Below are 21,348 nucleotides of genomic sequence, written 5' to 3'. Positions count from 1 at the left end.
CATCTCATACTGCGTGGGATATGACAATGGTAAACCCCTCCTGTATTCTACCAAAGACAACCACAGGGCTCTGTGGTCACCAGGAGTCGACACCAACTGAATGGAACAATTTTACCTTACACTAAGTTTGAGATACTAATAGCAGCAAAAAATACACTAGAGTTGATTTGATTTAAATCAAGTTGATTTAAATTATGATTTAAATCACTATTTAAATTGCTTCACAGAAGGACTCTCAATTTTAATGGTTTAAATCACAATTTAAATTACTACTCTGGAAGATTCTATTTAATCATCATTTTCTATAAAAGTACATTCTTGTTGTCTTATATAACCTTAATACATATTTAGAGATAGATGTAGGTTTCATTTTTAGAAGGTAGTGCCTTTTTTAGAAGGTACACTATAATAACACGTTTCTCATAATGCTGTTTCATTCAGGCAGCCAGGCCTTGCATTTAGTTTTTGCAGTGTTCGCCTTTGCATGCATGCCTTTCTTACCCACAGGTACAGAAACCTCATTAAAATATTTCCAAATGGGGTCTCTTTTTATGGCCTGCTGCCATGATAGGCATTTCGCTCCAACAATGGAGGATACGCTTGGAAAAAGAACCGGAAAAAGAAATGGAGGATACACTTGGAAGAAGAACCGGCAACCTATGTATGGCTTGCTAGTCAAGTCATTTCACTGTATTCTACCAAAGACAACCACAGGGCTCTGTGGTCGCCAGGAGCCGACACCAACTCGACGGAACACTTTACTTTTTAAAATTCAGTAGATACCTGGAAATCTGGGGGAGATGGTTTTGAGGGACTCTAGAGTCATGGCCAAACTACATGTGGTTTTATTATTCTTTTTCCTCATTTTTTCAAAAATGCAAAGTAGCCACAGGTGGCTTTGTGTTTGAATGGGGGACTGGTAGGGGGAGGGACTGCTTCACCCCCTATCTGACACTAAATTTCTCCACCCCTTACTGCTGTTCTAGCTAGCCATTGGGAAAGAGATAACCTGTAAACTATAGCAAAGCATACAGCCAAAGGCGGTGGGGAAGGAAGCAATGCTATTTGCCCTTGATGTCTTTGCACAGGCCAGAAACAGTCTTCATAGCTACTACTTCATTAATATCCATGCTAACTGGGCAAAGAGGCACCTTTTAAGTGGTGATTCTCTTTATATAGCAGGGGGAGAGTAACTGGCCCTATCCACCCCCAGCACAGTACTCCCAGTGACTGTTGCTAGTGTCTATCTTGTGTTTCTCTTTAGAATGTGAGCCTTTTGGGGACAGGATTCCATCTTATTTGTTTGTTATTTCTCTGTGTAAACCGCCCTGAGCCATTTTTGGAAGGGTGGTATAGAAATCAAAATAATAATAATAATAATTCCCCCAGTGAGGCACTACCTTGACGTGGTTGTGGGGATTGTGTGCTCTGAGGAAGGTGAGAGCTATGCCAGAGGTCCAACCATGCTGGACAGGTCTCACCAGAAGAGCCAGACAAAGAGTGCCTCTCCCATCAACAATATGGTGAGATGTAACTTTAATAAATCTATACCGGATCGGTCGTCGCCCGGGTCAACAAGGACCATGCCAGGTGCTGGAGTCCCTGGACATCTGGTGGCAAGTGGGCAACAGGACTCAGGATCTTCAGTTGAGCAACCAGGGCTGGAGACTGCAAGGTTACTGGAAGAAACGTCATTTAACCAAAAAAAACCCACGAAAAATGCCAACAAGGAAATAATGATCCGCTATTACAAGTCTAGCCCAACTAGAAGAGGTTATTTAAAAAGAATGTACCAAATTTGGAAAGAGAAGCATCCAGATACAGAAATAACAGAACAAAGGCTAGCAGACCAGAGAAGATTCATAATAAGAAATAAAGTATTCACAGGAGTTGAGCTGGAAGAACTGCAAAGAGCAACACAGGCTCAAGATATGGAAGAAGAATTACCACCAACTGAAGAAGTTGCTCAGGCGCAGGTGGAGGAGGTGTTGGAAATGGAGGATGCCACTGTTGCTGAACTGTTTCAAAATCAAAACCAGGCAACCTCCCCTTTGCCTTCACCTCAAAAACCTGAATGACATTTAACAGAAAAGCAACAAGAACTAAAGCACAAAATAACTGAGCACATGAACCAAACAACCACCAGGGTTCAACTTCCAGTTCTAAAAACAGTTACTAAAAAACAATAATAGCAGATGAAGAAATGCAACACTTATTAACTAACAAACAGCTTCCAGTTGAACAGAAAGGAATTTGCCCGAACACCAGAGGCACAAAAGACCAGCTGCTGATTGACAAAATGATTTTAGAAAACTGCAAGAGAAGAAAAACAAATCTAAGTGTTGCATGGATTGACTACAAGAAAGTCTTCGACTCATTGTCTCACACATGGATACTAAAATGTTTAAAAACAACTGGTGTCAGCAAAAACATTCAGCTATTTATTTTAAAAAAGCAATGAGCATGTGGAGTACACAGTTAACAATCAATGGTGAGACATTTGGACAGGTTAGCATTAGAAGAGGCATTTTCCAAGGGGACTCATTATCTCCTCTGTTGTTGGTAATCGCCATGTCCCCACTTTCACAAATACTAAACAAAACAGGCCTCGGATACCAAACATCTAAAACATCAAGTCAAATCAACCATCTGCTGTACATGGACGATCTGAAGTTGTATGGAAAGTCCCAGTCAGAAATAAAATCACTGCTAAACACTGTCCGTATATTCAGTAGTGATATAGCAATGGAGTTTGGACTAGACAAGTGTGCTGCATTAAGAATGAACAGAGGAAAAACAACAAAAACAGAAGGAACCGAACTGCCCAATGGAAGCAAGATCAAGAACCTGGAAGAGAAAGAACATTACAAATACTTGGGCATTCTCCAGGCTGATAACATGGCACACACTGAAGTTAAAAGAAAAATTGGAAGTGAATACATCAGGAGAGTTAGAAAAACCCTAAAGTCCAAACTCAATGGCGGGAACACCATACAAGCCATCAACACCTGGGCTATACCTGTTATCAGATACACTGCAGGAATAATAAACTGGACCCAGGCAGAGCTAGAGACGCTAGATCGTAAGACCAGGAAAATAATGACCATCAATCATGCTGTGCACCCCCACAGTGATGTAGATAGGCTATAGCTCCCTCGCAGCTCAGACGGAAGAGGAATGCTGCAAGTCCATCAAACAGTAGAGGAGGAGAAAAGAGGCCTTGCAGAATATATCAAGGACAGTGAAGAAGATGCACTTCAGATGGTCAATAATGAGAAACTGTTCACCACCAATGAAACAAAGCAGGCCTACAAGAAAGAACAAGTCAAGAACCGAGCAGAAAAATGGAAAAATAAGCCACTGCATGGTCAATATTTGCACAATATAAGTGGAAAATCAGACATTACCAAGACCTGGCAATGGCTTAAGAATGGCAACTTGAAGAAAGAAACAGAGGCTTTAATACTGGCTGCACAAGAACAGGCACTAAGAACAAATGCAATAAGAGCAAAAGTAGAAAAGTCAACAACAAACAGCAAGTGTCGCCTTTGTCAAGAAGCAGATGAAACCGTGGACCACCTAATCAGCTGTTGTAAAAAGATCACACAGACTGACTACAAACAAAGGCATGACAAGGTAGCAGAGATGATACACTGGAACATCTGCAAAAAATACAAGCTACCTGTAGCCAAACATTGGTGGGACCATAAAATTGAAAAAGTTGAAGAAATTGAAGATGTAAAAATTTTATGGGACTTCCGACTACAAACAGACAAACATCTGCCACACAATACTCCAGATATAACTGTAGTCGAGAAGAAAGAAAAACAAGTTAAAATAATCAACATAGCAATACCAGGGGATAGCAGAATAGAAGAAAAAGAAATAGGGAAAAGATCACAAAAGACAAAGATCTACAAATTGAAATTGAAAGGCTGTGGCAGAAGAAGACCAAAATAATCCCAGTGGTAATTGGAGCCCTGGGTGCAGTTCCAAAAGACCTTGAAGAGCACCTCAACACAATAGGGGCCACAGAAATCACCATCAGTCAATTACAAAAAGCAACTTTACTGGGAACAGTGTTGGGGATGCCCCCCCCCCCACGTTAAACCCAGAATAGCAACCCAGAATTGTGTAGGATTTATGCCTGTGTCTGATTTCATTTTATATTAAGAGTTCAATTAAATGCCTGAACTCAAGGTGAAGTCACACCCAGGTCTCAGGCCTGCCTCATGAACTGCTCTGTGAAGGAAGAGGCGATCCAGCATTGTATTGTGATATGGGTACTCAAAGAAGCACAAAATCCAGGCCAGAATGATCCAAATGTTAAAATCTAACCCATTATCAGATAATGTCTGGAAGAAGTGAGAAGCTGAGCTCTCACTTCCTCCTGCAAGGTCTATGTTAATCCTTGTCAGTGATTGCTCTGCTATGTCCGAAGGGGATACTCAATTGTTGTTATAGAAAGCCCACTCTAGGAAAACACCTGTAGATTTAATCCTTGTACTAACACCTCTTAACACCTCATGGGACCAGGCTGGCAAATCTGGAACAAGAAAAGGTGCTCATTTGCAACTCAGAGATGCAGATTTGCTTTGGGCAATGTCCCCCCTCCCCTTCTAAGCCTACAGCTAACAGAAGATGGGATTCAGATCTCCCTGGACTGAGCTAATATCCTGAATAATTAAAAGACATTATCCAGAAGGTAACAGCAAACTGTCACCTTTCTGGGGACCCAGGAAGGATGAGGATATTTTGAATAGAGTCTGTGGGGATCAAAGGAAGATACAACTATAAAGAATGAGGCTTACCGGACAGAGAGCTAGCAGTCTTGCCTAACAAGCATACTTGCTCAGGAGCCATCCCAGAGTTTGCTGCTAAGCTGTGGGGCAACAAGCGAGATCTCTGTCCATGGACAGGAACTCTGTGACTTCTGCTGTGCAGTGAGAAGTCAAGACTTCCCCAGCCATGGTGCTCTGACTCTCAGTCCTGCTCTGAGCAAACTGCCTGCTTGATCATTGCTCTAAAAGCTCCTATCTCCAGCCATAGCCTCGCTCCTTCAGCTGAAAGATCCACCGTTCTCAAGCCTCTGACCCTGGTAATATGCCACCACACAAGCCTTGGATCCCTCCATCCTTTCCCCGCCTTCTCCTCCCCCCCCTTCCCTCTACTAATTCCTGATCTCCCCAACCCATGCCAGTCCTCAACCTTCCTTATCGCCCCCTCCTTTTCTGTCTATATCTGAATTCTGTTAGGCTCTAGGAAGATTTAATACACACACATATGTTAGTTAGGACACTGGGTGAATATTGCTGCTGGCTAGGGTTGAAATATTGTTAGTAATACTGATAGAATGTTCTGCTTTCTGCTCAGTTAGATTGATGTTCTTATTCTTTTATACTCAGTAAAGCCCATTGAATCATTTAGGATTGGTTTAATCTCCTTTCTTCCTTGTGCCCAGATCCTACATGGTCACTATATAAAAGAACTGGTCACTTTGTGACACTGATGTCACAGGCCTATATTTAGTATACAAATCAGGCCTGGTTCACAACAACAGACTATATTCTGCAACAATATCTATAACAACAGCAACAACATTGACAATAAAATTCAGCCATCCCAGGTCCTTGGGAAGGACTCGATGTCTGGATACAACAAACCAGTCAATAACACCTGTCTGACTGTGTAAATACATACATACATACATACATACATACATATTATAGTCGGGGCAGCACAGAATGAAAATTGTAAGTCAGAAAGTGTTTCCTTTGCCAAGTTTCCCTCTTCCCCTTAAATAATTTTGACACTTAAAAAACCCAAAACTATTAACTGACCAGGTACATAAGAATAATCTTGGTGGGGCAGGCTTACCGAATCAGGTCCCCCTGACTATTACATCAAGCATTACTATAGGAGTCTAAAGTTTAAGTACTGGGGGTCCTAATTTGCAAATAGTTTCACACTTCACAGCTTTCAGGAGCTTCTTGAAAGATATCAGATTCTCTCAGGCCCAGGTGAGGGACTCAACACGACAAAGGTTTATTATTCTCACACAGGGTGCTAATGTTTCCTAACTGATGGTGTCAGACTATAAATTAAACAAAATAGTTCACTTATTTGAGCTGAAGCCGAGTAGAAATACTAGACATTAATGAACTCAAAATCCGACTTCATTGATATTGCATTAAATTTAGACTGTGCTCACTTTCTCCCTTTGTATAAATTGCAGACAACAATGAAATAAGATTTTTATGGCTACAAGTCAGAATGGGGATGTTTAGGATGTAAATGAAATACCTTTCTTGAGTATGAAGATACGTTGGTAGACATGAATATGACACCCTTTCATGTTTAATGAAATTATTTGATTCTTACATGGATTTTAAAGCACCATACAACTCATTACAACTTGCATTGCCAACACAAGCTGTTTTCACACAATTGCTCTTCTGTCCCCTGATATTAGCCAGCATTGGCAGGTGAGCTTGGCACTCTATCACTATTGTTCCTGAATTGCTGTGGTGCAGTGCTCACATGATCCTTGTTAGTGGCTCCGGAGGAGCAGATTAACCTCAAGGAACTTGGATGGAATCCCAGCAGCCTTTGCACTGCCTTCACACTGGAAAACCTTCATCACATCATCAGTCATGCTCCCATTGGCTCTGATGCTAGAGTAGGCGGCTGTTGCAGCTCCAAGTGCTTCAGAGCTGCTCAGGTAGCACAGGGAGGCAGGGGAGCCACAAAGTGAGCAACGGCCTCATCCACCTCTTCCTTGCCACAAGGTGATCACCTGGATTGTCCCCCAGATCACTCTAGCAGGCACCGAGTGGATGGATAGGCAGTCTGTGCAATCAGACAGCCCTGCCTGAACCCCGAGGTTGGATTACTCAAATCTGATCACCCCAGAGCATCTTGGACAGCACAATTCACAATGTCTGCCACCATACAAGGGGTCACTGCCTGAGCCCAGGATGGGCAGATGGGCATCCCGAGGGGAGGGCAGGAAGGAACTGTTCCCTGCAGCCGGCCACCATGTTAGACAGGAAGCATCTCCCTCAGAGACCCAGTGCTCTCCATCTGGGTTAGCAGGGAGGATATGCCCACACATATATTTCCACCTCCCCATCAACTTGGTGTGTCCTTCCTGCTCCAGCAAAATTAATCATTAAATTGATGCTGTCCCTGACGTTATAACAGGAAGTACAATTTTTGGAAGGGGGTTTACAAATCTTGAAAGGGGATTTTGGCCTCCGACTCCCAAGGGTGAAGAATAGTAATAAAAAAGGAAAGCCTCTTCAGACTGGGGCACCCATGGGGAGGGGGTGTCCAGGAGCCTCCTGTGCAACCCTTCCTGTCCATGGCTCTCCCTGTTCCTATGTTGCACAAGCACACACACACACATCCCCGATGCCCCCAAATGGCTATGCAACATCTCATGCCACTGGTCCCACAGGAAGTGGACCTGGTTGCTGTCACATGAGTGGCTAGGTATTGTTGCTGGCATCTGTCTGGAGTGTGGGGCTGCTGACCATGGCATTCTGTGTTGTAACTTGAAGGAGTGATAGTGTGGATGTTGGAGCAGGTGTAGGTGAGTGTTGCAGCTTTGGATAATGTGGTGTCTTGCAAGGCAGAATGCAGCCAAATACATTGTGTCCGCATGTCCAGGTAGTGTGAGCAGGAGGCTAGAGCATCAGTTGGCATGGTCCACTCTGGCCTAGACATCTGGGCAGTGTACAGGTAAAGGTGCAGCATGTGCAGTTAGCCAGGATTGGAGTGGGACATGGATTCTCATGACCAAGGGATCTTAGTTAGGACATTCGGCCAGGTGACTAGCCAAGATCTTTTGGAACCTAGATGAAATATCCTTGTTAAAGCAGCAGCACGTGCTGGTTATTACCTATAAAGCCCTCAGTGGCTTGGGTCCAGGGTACTAAATAATAATAATAATAATAATAATAATAATATATAATATAAATAAAAATAAGCTTAAACAGGATTCCTGCCACACATGGGTTCTCATTATCTCACTGATGTTGGTCACAGTCATTTAATCAGAATTAACGTGGTTGTATGCCACAGCCACAGTATAAGCTTAGACCAGTTTTTATATTGCTAAACTGAAGCTTGCGTCAAAGATAGGAATAGAGTCAAGAACTACTGAAATATTGAGTTCCTTTTTGAAGATCAAAATAGTAACATTAAGCTATAGCTGTTGTCAACCTTCAGTTATCAAACTGAAGTTTAGATTCTAGGAGCCTTTTTTAGTAGAGAGGCCTGGGGATAAAATAACTTTGGAAAAAGAAGGGTTTCATCATATGTCTCTGTGTTGCATTTGTGTGCCAAATGGATATGCACAGAAGGAATATGTGTTTTAAATGTGTTCAATAATACCAATATTGTGATATATAATTGTTTTATATATATGCAACAGGTATGGATCTCCTATAAAATTTTACGGGAGGGGGACAGAGACAAAGGACAGTGCTATAGCCAATCCCTTCTCAGCTCACTTTCTTTCCCTCTCTCCCCTCTCTTCCTTCTCACTTGCACATTTCCTTATTTTGGAACCTGCTAGTCATTGAATGATACAACTGAGCTTCTCTGTATGCAGGAAATGCAGTGGCATATTCCTGTGGGAGGGGATTTGCTTCAAGGTCAATTTAACCCCTTTGGGGTCTTTGAAACTATGAGAGAACTATCACTGCAGCTTTAAGGATCTAAGACGGATCTAAGACGATGATCTGAATTCAGGGGAGGCACCACTTATTATGCATATTCCCTAAGCCTCCTCCCGTTGTGATCTATTAAGCTGGAGAGGTCCTCATTGCTGCTTAAAGGATCTAAGGGGACGGATTGTGCTCAAAGATCTGAAACTCATATCCCGCACGGCCAAGGCTTTGCGGGGACCTTTTCCCTTGCATACCTGGGAGTTCCTCCTAGTGTGCAGGAATCCATTTCTTTCCTCTCCTTTGCACCCAATATGTCCTTATACTCTGCCCCTAATCAGGTGCTTGTGTGCTTATATTTATTCTTATCTTAACATTCTTATACTGCCATCTGACTGTCTTCCTAGGGTGGTATACAAAACATCATTAAAACATAATAAAGAATAAAAGCAAAATCACAAAAGGTAGCATTTTAAACAATGAGGAAAGAAAAGTTAGAACAGAAGTTAAAGAAGCAATAAAACAGCCGATAATGCTTGGAAGAATAAACATTCTCAGGCATTTCTGTCTAGTGCTGAAAGGATAGCAGTGTAAGTGCTAGGCCTCCATGAAACCAAGGTGTCACAGCTGAGAAAGCCCTCTTCTCAGTCACCATCCACCTCATTTAAGATGGGGGGGGCCCGAGGAGGGCCCCCAATGATTTACCTTCTTCTAACAGATTGCTCTTGAGAGATGTGTTCCTTCAAGTAGGAGAGTAGAGCCGGTCTTGTGGTAGGAAGATTGATTTGTCCCCTTAGCTAAGCAGGGTCCATCCTGGTTGCATATGAATGGGAGACTATATGTGTAAGTACTGTAAGATATTCCCCTTAAGGAATGGAGCTGCTCTGGAAAGAGCATCTAGGTTTCAAGTTCCCTCCCTGGTATCTCCAAGATAGGGCTGAGAGAGATTCCTGCCTGCAACCTCGGAGAAGCCGCTGCCAGTCTGTGTAAACAATACTGAGCTAGATAGACCAATGGTTTGACTCAGTATATGGCAGCTTCCTATGTTCCCTACTCAGAAACCATGTGGGGCTTTTAAGGTATGCTCCACCACATTGTATTGTGTCCAGAAATTGACTGTGAGCCAGTGTAGCTCTTACAGTGCTGGCAAGATAGGTTCCCAGTGTCTGGTCCCAGTTGCAGTATATAGCCTTGTATATAGCCTTGCTGCTATATGTTGAATTAACTGTAGTTTCCAGATAGTCTTCAAGGTACAATGCATAACAGCAGTATAATCCAGTTATCAGAGCATGGATAACTGTGGCCAGGTTCTCTGTCTATGCTATTCTACTTTGCTTCTTATTTTTTATTTTATTTTAGAAAATGTATATCCCAGTTCTCCATTTGACAGGTATGTCAAGATGGTTCACAGACGGATAAAAATGACAACAATCAAATTCAATAAACTAAATAATAAAACCAATAAAGCAGAAAAAGCAATCCAAAACACCTGAGACCCAGAAAAAGAAAAGCACAAAACTAGAAGGCATGTGAAAAAGCCAGGGCTTCAACTGATGCCAGAAAATAAACAAACTGGAGATGGAAAAGGAGATTAAATCTAAATTCAGATTTATCTTCCAGATGACTAGGCAGGTGAAATATTCCATGCTTAGAGTTTATGTACACAGAATGGTGAAGAAAAATTACCACTCCCCAGAAATATTTAATTTCATAGAGCATGGGTAAAGCCCTTCTTTTACATTTTCTATGATGATTGCTTCTCAACGGATTATCAACTTTATTAAATAAGAGTTTTGAAGACATTGGCCTAGTTCAGCTGATCATCAAAACCACAGTGAGCTGTGGCCTCCTGCCTTTCTGGTTTGATATCCTAGCTGGTTCTAATTTTAGTCCATTATCAAACTGCAGTCACCCAAGTTCATAGATAATGCAGAACTGTAGTTTATTTTCAAAGTGCATGCAGAAACTTCCACTCACTCTCTTCTTGAGTTTGGAGGTGGCGGCGAGGGAAGGGGTAGCAAGTGAAGATGCATTTGAGGCTTATAGTAGCTTGTTTGTGAACATCTGAAACCAATGAGCTTCGCTGTTTTTCAAGTGGGAAGGAACCACCTTGGCAAAAAGCTCATATTCCGTTTCCCCCAGTGACAGAGTGATAGAGTTGCCATGCCCCCTGAAATTCTGGGTTTCACCCGGACTTTAAGCATCTCACCTAGATTGTTTAGCCCACCAAGATTCGCCAAGATTTCTTTTTTTTCCTTTAAGCTAAGCTCTAGCCCTTGTAGAAGCGGAGTTATGGAGCAAAACGTGTGGTCACTGTTCTGCTCAAAAATTATTTTCAAGCCAATTTACATAATATGCAAAATTAGGTACCCGCATTTGGAAAGCCAGAATATGGCAACCCTACAGGGGGAGGGGGACACAGAGAGACACAGCCCTGTCATGCTCCAGCACCATCTTGGAAAGTGTGCGCTAGGAAGCATAGTTCTTCCCAGAGCTTTCCCCGTAGAACTCTATGGAGAAGGCACTGGGAAGGACTACATTTGCTAGCACTTCCAAGATGGTGCTGGTGATTGAGAAGACTCTGTTTCCCTTAAAGGTGCCCAACTGAGTCTGGGCAGAGTACAGCTCTGCATGGTGGGAACAGTTGACTCTGCACAGTGCTAAGCAGACTCTGTAGAGTATTCCATTTCAGCTGAAGCTTTGCACAGGCCTAACCATTAGTCACAGCCACCTAATGGCACAGTGGGGAAGCAACTTGCCTAGGGAGCAAGAGACTGTCAGTTCGAATCCCTGCTGGTATGTTTTCTAGACTACGGGAAACACCTATATTGGGCAGCAGCAATATAGGAAGATGCTGAAAGGCATCATCTCATACTGCGCGGGAGATGGCAATGGTAAACCCCTCCTGTATTCTACCAAAGAAAACTGCATGGTTCTGTGGTCACCAGGAGTCGACACCGACTCAACGGCACAATCTTTCCTTTCCTTTAACAACAGTTAATCAGGGAGCCACAACTGGCTCCCAGGACTTACAATAAAGAACAGTGATCTAAATGTTGGTTTTGATTATTGTCAGAATGAGGCCAGACTTTCTCCCCACCCCCCCCACCCCGCAAACTGGATGTACAGTGCACTAATCTAAAGGTAATTTTTAATTTTCCCACAGATTTTTCCAGTGTGTACATTGAGAAATATTCACTAACAGAGAATGTGAATTTGCAAGAATAATTCTGATTTTCCAAAATGTGGATAGACATCATCACAATGTTGGAAATACACACTGAGCCGGTTCTCACGATCAGTGAGACCTGGTTTTGGAGAGTAAGTGGGGAGAGCGGGCTAAGCTCTCCCCACTCACTCATATGTATTTTCTCTATGCAAATAAAAATCTGAGAAGTTTGGTTGAGGACACAAGTAGGGCGGGAGCCCGTGATGGAGCCGGCAGGGGCTGGGGGAAGTGGGGGCTGATTGGCCCCCGGAAGCTCCAGCATGCCCTGTGCAAGGGCAGGGCATGCTGGCGAGATCTCTGGAGCCGGGAGGTGGCTTTTCGCTTCCCCTCCGAGGGTCTCCTCGTGAGTAGCCATGGCGCAGAGCCACGCTATGGCTACTCACGACCAAAAAAACCGGGTTTGTGGAGTGCTCGCTCCGTAATCCCGCTTTTAGGGTTAGGCGGGTTAACCGCCTGGGAGCTACCGGGCTCCCCTAGCCCGATTTTGCCTGATCATGGGAATAGCCCCACTGTGGTGGTTTTTGTTAGAGTGAGGCAAGTCAGCTAAGGCTGCACTTAAAATAATTGTCCACAATACATCTATCTGACCAGGAATAAATTTTCCTGAGGTGAAATAGAACTTCTTTGTCATGTTAAACTTCCTTCTCATTATAATCATAATGCATAATAAGGGATGTTCGTAGCTCCTCAGTGGCTGACATCCAGAGCAACGGAGCACTTGTGGAAGGACGTTTCAAATGTGGCACTCCTCATTTGTTTTAAAGGATGTTTTTGGGTTTTTTTTTCAGAAGAACAAAAGTGCAATTCTTCATATCTCTGTTTTTAATGCAGCTAAGTGATCTTTTTGAACTGGTGCAACTTTGCTCGTTATGCAAGCACTTCATTGGCCTGGATGTCCAGCCCTTTCAGTGTCTAGCCCTTCACACAATAGATCCTATACATTTAGACAGGAAAACAGCTTTACTGCCCCTCAATAATGTCTGAGGCAGCAATAATAATCTTAGAAGGGTTTTTCTGGTGATTGTGATACATTTGAATATGTTTATATGGAGTTTCTAATGTTTCAACAAGATACTTTTCAAATACAGAATCTTTTCTCTCTTTTTTGGAAAACAAATCTTTTCTTATTCCCTTTTTGTTGTTTCTTCCAAATATTTACTCAGGCATTGGGACAAAGGATGGAACGGCAGAAAAGGATAAAGATTTCAAAGGGAAAGCCCAGAAACAGGTCCAGTTTAATCCAGGACAGACCATGGCTACTTGGCAAGTCAGAATAATAGTAGATAATGAATATGAAGAATCAGAAATGTTCCAGATTATTTTGTCAGATCCTGTTATGGCTGCCCTAGAATTTCCAGAAAGGGCAACAGTTGAAATTGTGGATCCAGGTGATGGTACGTGATGCAGTAGTTGCTTATTATTTCTTGCTCATCTTTCCTGTAAAAGCCTTCATAATTCTGTCATAAACCTAATGACCCTCATAATCTTGTTCCCATTGATTGGAATGGAGCTTTAATCCTGTATGGAATATTTGTATTAATAGAATATAAATAGCAGTAGCAATAGCAATAGCACTTACATTTATATACCGCTCTATAGCTGGAAGCTCTCTAAGCGGTTTACAATGATTTTAGCATATTGCCCCCAACATTCTGGGTACTCATTTTACCGACCTTGGAAGGATGGAAGGCTGAGCCAACCTTGAGCCTCTGGTCAGGATCGAACTTGTAACCTTCTGGTTACAGGGCGGCAGTTTTACCACTGCGCCACCAGGAGCTCAGTGCAAGGAGGCTGTTCTCATGAGCTGCTAAGACTAGACTGGGGCAGCCAAGAACAGGCTTGGCTACCCGTGAGAACCGGTGGAAGGTGAAAAGCTCCCGGTGGTGCTTCAGCAGCAAACCCGCCTAGGGAGCCCACCTCTTAAGTGAGGTTAAGGGAGTGAGTCAGTGCTCCCTTAACCCCATTTATTAACCATGTGCCAGAGCTGGCTACTTTCAGCCAGTCCTGAAGCACTGACGGGCGCCCACCTGTTGCTGGGGGGATCTCCACAATGCACTGTGCACTCATGCGGTGCATTGTGGGATCCCAGGGGTCCAGACCAACAAGTTCTGGCTGTGGATCCCTCTGCCCTTCTCTGTGCTTCAGTTCTCTGTGCTGCTCATGTGGGAACGCAGAGCACTCCCACCACAAATCCTTGGATAGTCAGTGGGGAAGGTAAGCCCTTTGGTGCGATCGTGAGAATCGCCCCTAAGTCCATTAATCTTAAATTACTATATCTCATAGTTTAACTCAGAGATATATATTTAAAAATCATTCTTCTATTTCCCTCCTCAGAATCTACTGTTTACATTCCTGGGTCAGAGTACAGAATAGAGGAAGATGTGGGTGAGCTTCTCATTCCTGTCAGGAGATCCGGAGACGTTAGCCACGAATTAATGGTCATTTGTTTCACAAATCAAGGTAGGATGTTTCTACACTCAGCTGTGATGGGGTCTCTACAGTTTCAAAATACTTGTACTAAATAGCAGTGTTCGCATTTGCATGGCACTCAGGTATCTTGGTTGGCGCCCTGGTTATGGGACTTCTGTTCAACTATAGAATAAAAACGTGCACTCTGAATTATGCACAGAAATGAACCAGCAGCTTGTGGAGTTGTTTTAAAATTGATGAGATATGTTCCCCAAGAATATCTGTGAAGTGCTCAGTTGCTCGCATTTACTATGGAATGTAGTCTTGTTAAACTAAGCATTTTTATTTTCCCTTTCCTGCACAAGGTCCACACTTCTTTTTGATAGAGAATAGATAAACAAATCATAACAGTAAAAAATATCTTCATATTCCCAGTTAGATTATTTATGGGCACATCACTAGGCAGTTAAAAACATTAGATTTCATGTTCATTTAAAGTATTCTAGTCAAAAGTCTTGTGTGTCTATATTTCCTTGAGACTTGTGTCTGTAGATTTTTCTAGGAATGTGATCCTGATCATGCTACTTGAGAATAAGCCTCATTGAACTTAGTGGGACTTATTTCTGAGTAGAAATGCACAAGATTGGATTGCTTATGTAGCTGTAAAGTTATTTATGAAAATAATGGTTTTGAAAGTGAACTGCCAAGTACCAAGAACAAATGATGTAAAATTAAGTGCAGAAAATTTTCCTGGATATTCTGGCATAATCCAATATGTATATTTCAGTGTGTATATATCTTATCTTTTTTCTTCAGTTTACTCGTACCTTAGTGGGAGGGCTGGTGGAAAATGTATATTAGATGACTTTTAAAAAATTCTTTGTTGCCTTTTTAGGAAGCACTCTCTTCTGCATGGTGTACATGCTGAAAGATTTATGCCCCCATGGGTTAGACAGCTAGTCAAGTTGTGCTTCTGAAGCATGACAGCTGCTTGGTCAGACTCAGATGTTATGTCAGCACAGCTGTGGGATGTAATAGGAAGATGAAAGTATTAAAACAGGTCCATAGACACTTCTAACAGAGATTAGATTGCTTTGGCTTCTCCAAAGTTTATGCTGAGGCTTGCTTGGTGGGCTTTATAGAGGTGTTACAAGCTTGCTGATTAATTTCATAGTTATTTCATTTCTATATTGTGATTTCTTTTTGTATTGGAAAGTACAGTAGCCTTCTGAAAGGTCAGAGTAGATGGTATCAAAGAAAGAAATGGAAAGGTTTCCTCCATGTTCGAACCTTCCCAGGCTGTTGGTGCTCAGCATGGGTTGTGGTTACTTTTCAGTCCTTAACTAAAATTGATAAAACAGGTTTTTCTGTAAATATCAACACAAAGCATTTAAGCATTTGGAACCGAGGCTTTGACTTCAGTTCTATCTAATAGACACCATGCAAGACAGATGGCTTGTTTTGCCATTTTTTACAGAATGTTGTACTATCTTTGTTTTCCAGGCACCTTAATCTAATTCTGTTTTAATTGAACAGAAAACCAACTGCTTCAAATAAATTCCTTGCTTTGTGTGTTTGCCCTTTCTAGAGATAACCGCTCTTCTTTACATTCCTGACATTTCTTGCCCAACTCCATGTGCTCCCCAAATACAAGAAATGAAGATTTTGCCTCCACATTGGATTTGGGAATGGGATGGGGTGGCAGCGATCAGAGAGGTGTTGTTGTTTTAAGGAAAAAAAGATTATGCATAACTATGTTATATATTATGCATTTTGTATAACATATTATAGAAAAATATTCAGCTTTGCTGCAGTTTTCTCAGAGATAAAGGCTAAGTGCTAGATTACAGTTTGTTTAGATTTTGTCATAGTGAGCCCACTAAAGTCAGGGTTTAAAAACCGATGAAGCATTCTCAAGTATGGCTGAGGGGAAAGCAAAACAAAACAGGATTCTTTACAATTACATTTAAGCTTGAGGGGGGATTTAAGCTTTTTTTTTTTTTTTAACTACTTTCTCATTACTTACTTAGAAAAAAATTCTTATTTTTCTCCATTGACAAAATAAGGAGTTTTGATTCAGATTAAGAGTTGTTTATAGCAAAATGCAAATGCACGATTCTGTTTAAGAAGCAGCTCCCCTCATGCCCATCAGAAGCCACTTCCGACACCTGAAAGGATATAGTTTCATTTGAAACACAAGGAAGCTGTTGTTTTTCAAAAAAGGAAATCCCCCCCCCTCTCTCTCTCACACACACACACACACGTATGCCCACACACACGTATGCCCACACATACGCATACACATATAGTTGATCAGAGAGCTTTTATGTTCTGTTAATGTACGTATGTTTGCATTGCGGAAATGATATCGGCTAGTGGTCATTGAGATGATAAACCTGCGTCTGGGTGGTGCCACTCAACCTGTAGTGGAATGTTCTGCCATTTAAAAAAATGGTCTTGAATGTAGGAAACTAGCATGTCAGAAATAAGTCAAGTCTAGAACCTTCTCCCTGACTTCTGTGTGGAGGGAATTTTTAGTATGGCAAACATTTAGTCATTTAAGCTCTTACCTTCCACCTGAAGTGGTGCTGTACCACACAGGTTTGCTTTGGTGTGAGATAGGCTATTATCTGGGAGTTAGTTGTACTGTAAATAGAATAGATGTGGAGTGTCATAGAAGTTATTATATGGTATTAAGTTCTTATACAGTATAGGCAACTATTATAAAATAAGTCAGCCATTTTTTGATTTTTAACATGAAAATAATTAGCATAATAGATTTAATAAGAGGAAGGGCAACATATAAATTAATTTTTCAAATATATCAGTGTTTACTTGGAATGGTAAAATGTAAATATGGTAGTACATTTATAAAAAATATATTATTATGTTTTCTAGTTTTGCATTCCCCATTACCTTGGCTGTCACAGTCAAAAGCCCTCAGTGCCTGGCAGGAATCTTTTGAAAGTCAAGAATTTAAAGGTCATATGCTCTTTAATCAGTGAGTTATTAAAGGGCTTCAATACATTTGTTCCTCCCCTCCACCATAAGCTTTTGTTGTGTACTGGGGCACAGAAAAACTTTAAGAGTGGCTTGAAATTTTGCATCCTTGTAAGCTGTCAACTCTCTTGGCTTAAACAAAACTAAGCATTTACTCCTACACAGATGCAGTGATCCTAGTTGTTACATTGCCCTGTGCCACCACTTGCTGAATTAAATGAGTCAAATGCCCCCATGTTGTCAGCATGCTCTGTGATCTATTCTCATAAAGGATAAAAGCTGAACTTGAAAGTCTTATGGTGTGTGCTTGTCATTATGATGTCCACTTTTTATGCTGGGCATGCCTTTGACACTGCAAGTTAAAAGCTGAAAATCACGACAGTTGTCCAGATTCCAGTCTACAATTCAAATGCAATATGTATGAATTAGAAATATATTAAATATATTTCAAACGTTATGACTCCCTTAATGCTCTCTCTCTCTCTGTGTATGTGTGTGTGTGTGTGTGTGTATTTATTTATTTATTCATTTATTTATAAAATTATATTTGTGAAATATATACATTAAAACCTAAAAATCCATTTTTCTGCTTATCCAATATGCAAGGCAGGTTACAAATAATGGCTGACATCCAGACTAAGTTACTCAGTGTTACTACTTAGTTATTCCAAGGGCTACTTAATTTCAATGGGACATCTGTCAAGTAATTTAGTCGAGATGTCAGCCAATAAACTTAACTTAAACATCCAGATATACATTCCAAACATATGAAAGGAGAAGTGGTGATAAAAGAGCAGTAAATCAATCACACACCAAATGATTAGGAGAATAAAATACTTTTAACTTCATCCCTAAAAGATAAAGACACCACATGAAGTAAATCTCGTGTGTGTTCTAAAAGCTGGGTTCCACAGCAGTAAGGTCCTTTATCTGCTGTAGTTGCCACCCACCTTAATTCATACATAGACCCCCCCCTCTCAAACACGCACACAATGTGATTTTAAATTGCACTTTATGTATGTGGAGTTTACAAATTTTCACTGTTTTTATCAAGCATTACATGATTGTGGAAACTCCTAGTTGTAGTCTTTCATTTGCTTAGTTCAGACAATGAGCCAACCACACCAGCGTGGTGTAGTGGTTAGAGTGCTGGACTAGGGCTGGGTAGACCTGAGTTCAAATCCCCACTCAGCCATGATACTTGCTGGGTGACTCTGGGCCAGTCACTTCTCTCTCAGCCTAACCTACTTCACAGGGTTGTTGTGAGGAGAAACCTAAGTATGTAGTACACTGCTCTGGACTCCTTGGAGGAAGAGCGGGATATAAAATGTAATAAATAAATAAATAAATAAATAAATATTCCCTCAGGGAAGTCCTGCCCAACTAAAGAGAACAGGAAGGAACATAAACTCTGGCAAAAGAAATGCAAGGACACAATAAGGGATGCAAAGAGAGGGTTTGAGGAGCATATAGCTAAAAGTGTTAAGGGGAATAACAAAAACTTCTTTAAATATATCATAAGTAGAAAACCTGCCAAGGAGGCGGTTGGACCCTTAGAAGGTGAGGGTGTGAAAGGGATTATTAAGGATGAGGATGTCAAAGGGATTATTAAGGAGGATAAGGAGACTGCAGCGAAGCTGAATGAGTTCTTTGCATCTGTCTTCACGGCGGAGGATACTGACCATATACTCTCTCCAGAATTCAGTTTTTCAGGTTTAGAGGCTGAGGTGAATTTGAGGTGACAAGGGAAGATGTTCTAAACTGTCTTGAAAAGCTAACATTAGCAAATCACCAGGGCCAGATGGCATCTACCCAAGAAAGAGTTTTGAAGGAACTCAAATGTGAAATTGCTGATCTCCTAGCAAAAATATATAACTTGTCCTTGCAATCAGGCTCTGTACCAGAGGATTGGAATGTAGCCAATGTAACTCCAATTTTCAAGAAGGGATCCAGGGAGTATCCAGGAAATTATAGGCCGGTCAGCTTAACATCAGTGCTGGGTAAATTGATGGAAAGCATACTTAAGGACAAAATTGTTAAACATATAGAAGAACAGGCCTTGTTGAAGGAGAACCAGCATGGCTTCTGCAAGGGAAAGTCTTGCCTCACTAACCTTTTGGAGTTTGAGGGTGTCAACAGGCATGTGGATAAAGGTGATCCGGTTTACATAGAATACTTGGACTTCCAAAAAGCTTTTGATAAAGTTCCCCACCAAAGGCTCTCAAGTAAACTTAGCAGTCGTGGAGTAAGGGGACAGGTTCATGTGTGGATTGGTAACTGGTTGAAGGACAGGAAACAGAGAGTAGGAATAAATGGACAGTTTTCACAATGGAGGTAGGTAGGAAGTGGGGTCCCCCAGGGATCAGTATTGGGACCAGTGCTCTTTAACTTGTTCATAAATGATCTAGACATTGGGTGACCAGTGGAGTGGTCAGATTTTCAGATGACACTAATCTCTTTCGGGTAGTGAAATCCACAATGGATTGTGAGGAACTCCAAAAAGATCTCTCCAAACTGGGCGAGTGGGCGACAAAATGGCAAATGTGGTTCAATGTAAGCAAGTATAAAGTGATGCACATTGGGGCAAAAACCCCCAACTTCACATATACACTGATGGGATCTGAGCTGTTAGTGACTGACCAGGAGAGAGATCTTGGGGTCATGGTGGACAGCTCATTTAAAGTGTTGTCTCAGTGCGAGACAGCTGTGAAAAAAACTAATTCCATGCTAGGAATCATTAGGAAGGGGATTGAAAATAAAAATGCTAATATTATAATGCTTTTATACAAATCTATGGTGCGGCCACATCTGGAGTACTGCGTACAGCTTTGGTCATCATATCTTAAGAAGGATATTGTAGAACTGGAAAAGGTGCAGAAGAGGAGAACCAAAATGATCAGGGGCCTGGAGCACCTTCCTTATGAAGCTAGGCTACAGCATCTGGAGCTCTTTATCTTGAAAAAGAGGCGACTAAGGGGAGACATGATCGAAGTGTATAAAATTATGCATGGAGTGGAGAGGGTAGACAGAGAGAAATTTTCCTCCCTCTCTCACAACACTAGAACCAGGGGTCACCCCATAAAACTGAAGGTTGGGAAATTTAGGGCCGATAAGCGGAAGTACTTTTTCACACAGCACATAATTTATGGAATTCTTTGCCATGGGATATGGTGATGGCCACCAGCTTGGATTGCTTTAAAAGGGGTTTAGACAGATTTATAGTGGACAGGTCTATCAATGGCTACTGGTCCGAAGGCAGTAGGCCATCTCCAGCCTCAGAGGCATGATGCCTCTCAATACCAGTTGCAGGGTAGCAACAGCAGGAGAGAGGGCATGCACATACCTCTTGCCTGTGGGCTCCCCAGAGGCATCTGGTGGGCCACTGTGTGAAACAGGATGCTGGACTAGATGGGTCTTGTGCCTGATCCAGCAAGGCTGTTCTTATGTTCCTATTTGTTGTATTGTGAGTGTTTAGGGGGCACTGAGGTATGATCCCTTCTCCCTTTGCATGTCCAGCTGGTTAGTTAAACTACAGTTCAGTGTGTCATCCGAATCAGCAAACTGTAGTTTTACTATGGTTTACAAACCAAGATATGAAGTCATGATCTGATCCTGGCTTCATAATCTGGCTTGTAAATGGCATTTAAACTACAGCTCCTGGATTCAGACAACATGCAGAGTTGGAGCTTAACTGGCCAGGATGTTTGGGATGCAGCTATGCATTGAGGAAAGAGGAATGGGGGGCCTGCAAGCTCAGAGCCCCTTAGGCTCAAGTCCATGAATAATCTGGACCAAGTTATTGTGCCTAAAGGTGGGAGAGGAACGTGAAATATTTATTCTCTGAATGGTACAGTGAAATATTGGCTGACAGTCACCACAGTGTTACAACAATGGATGAAGCGTTTTCCTCCTCCATTGCTGCTGCGCTGTAGAAGAAGGAAGAGGCACAACAAGTTTCCAACCTCTTTTTCATCCCCACAGGGCTTCTTCCATTTCTGTAGTTTCATAACTGTTGTTTCCTTAGGGGGAAGGGGAGAT

At 41.9% G+C, this 21,348-nt stretch overlaps 1 protein-coding gene across 1 annotated transcript in view; it reads left to right on the top strand.

Moving 5' to 3' along the window:
* The window catches only part of FREM3 (FRAS1 related extracellular matrix 3), a 140,874-nt gene that overhangs the window by 49,302 nt on the left and 70,224 nt on the right, over positions 1 to 21,348 (top strand). The window contains exons 4-5 of the mRNA XM_053256182.1: positions 13,065 to 13,295; positions 14,236 to 14,361. Of these exons, the coding sequence (XP_053112157.1) occupies positions 13,065 to 13,295; positions 14,236 to 14,361 (357 nt within the window). The remainder of the gene's footprint in view (positions 1 to 13,064; positions 13,296 to 14,235; positions 14,362 to 21,348) is intronic.

Source organism: Hemicordylus capensis, chromosome 5 (genome assembly GCF_027244095.1).
Source record: "Hemicordylus capensis ecotype Gifberg chromosome 5, rHemCap1.1.pri, whole genome shotgun sequence".
Taxonomy (NCBI): Eukaryota; Metazoa; Chordata; class Lepidosauria; order Squamata; family Cordylidae; genus Hemicordylus; species Hemicordylus capensis.
Note: the sequence above shows the minus strand (reverse complement) of the source record. Positions and strands in the feature narration are given on the sequence as shown.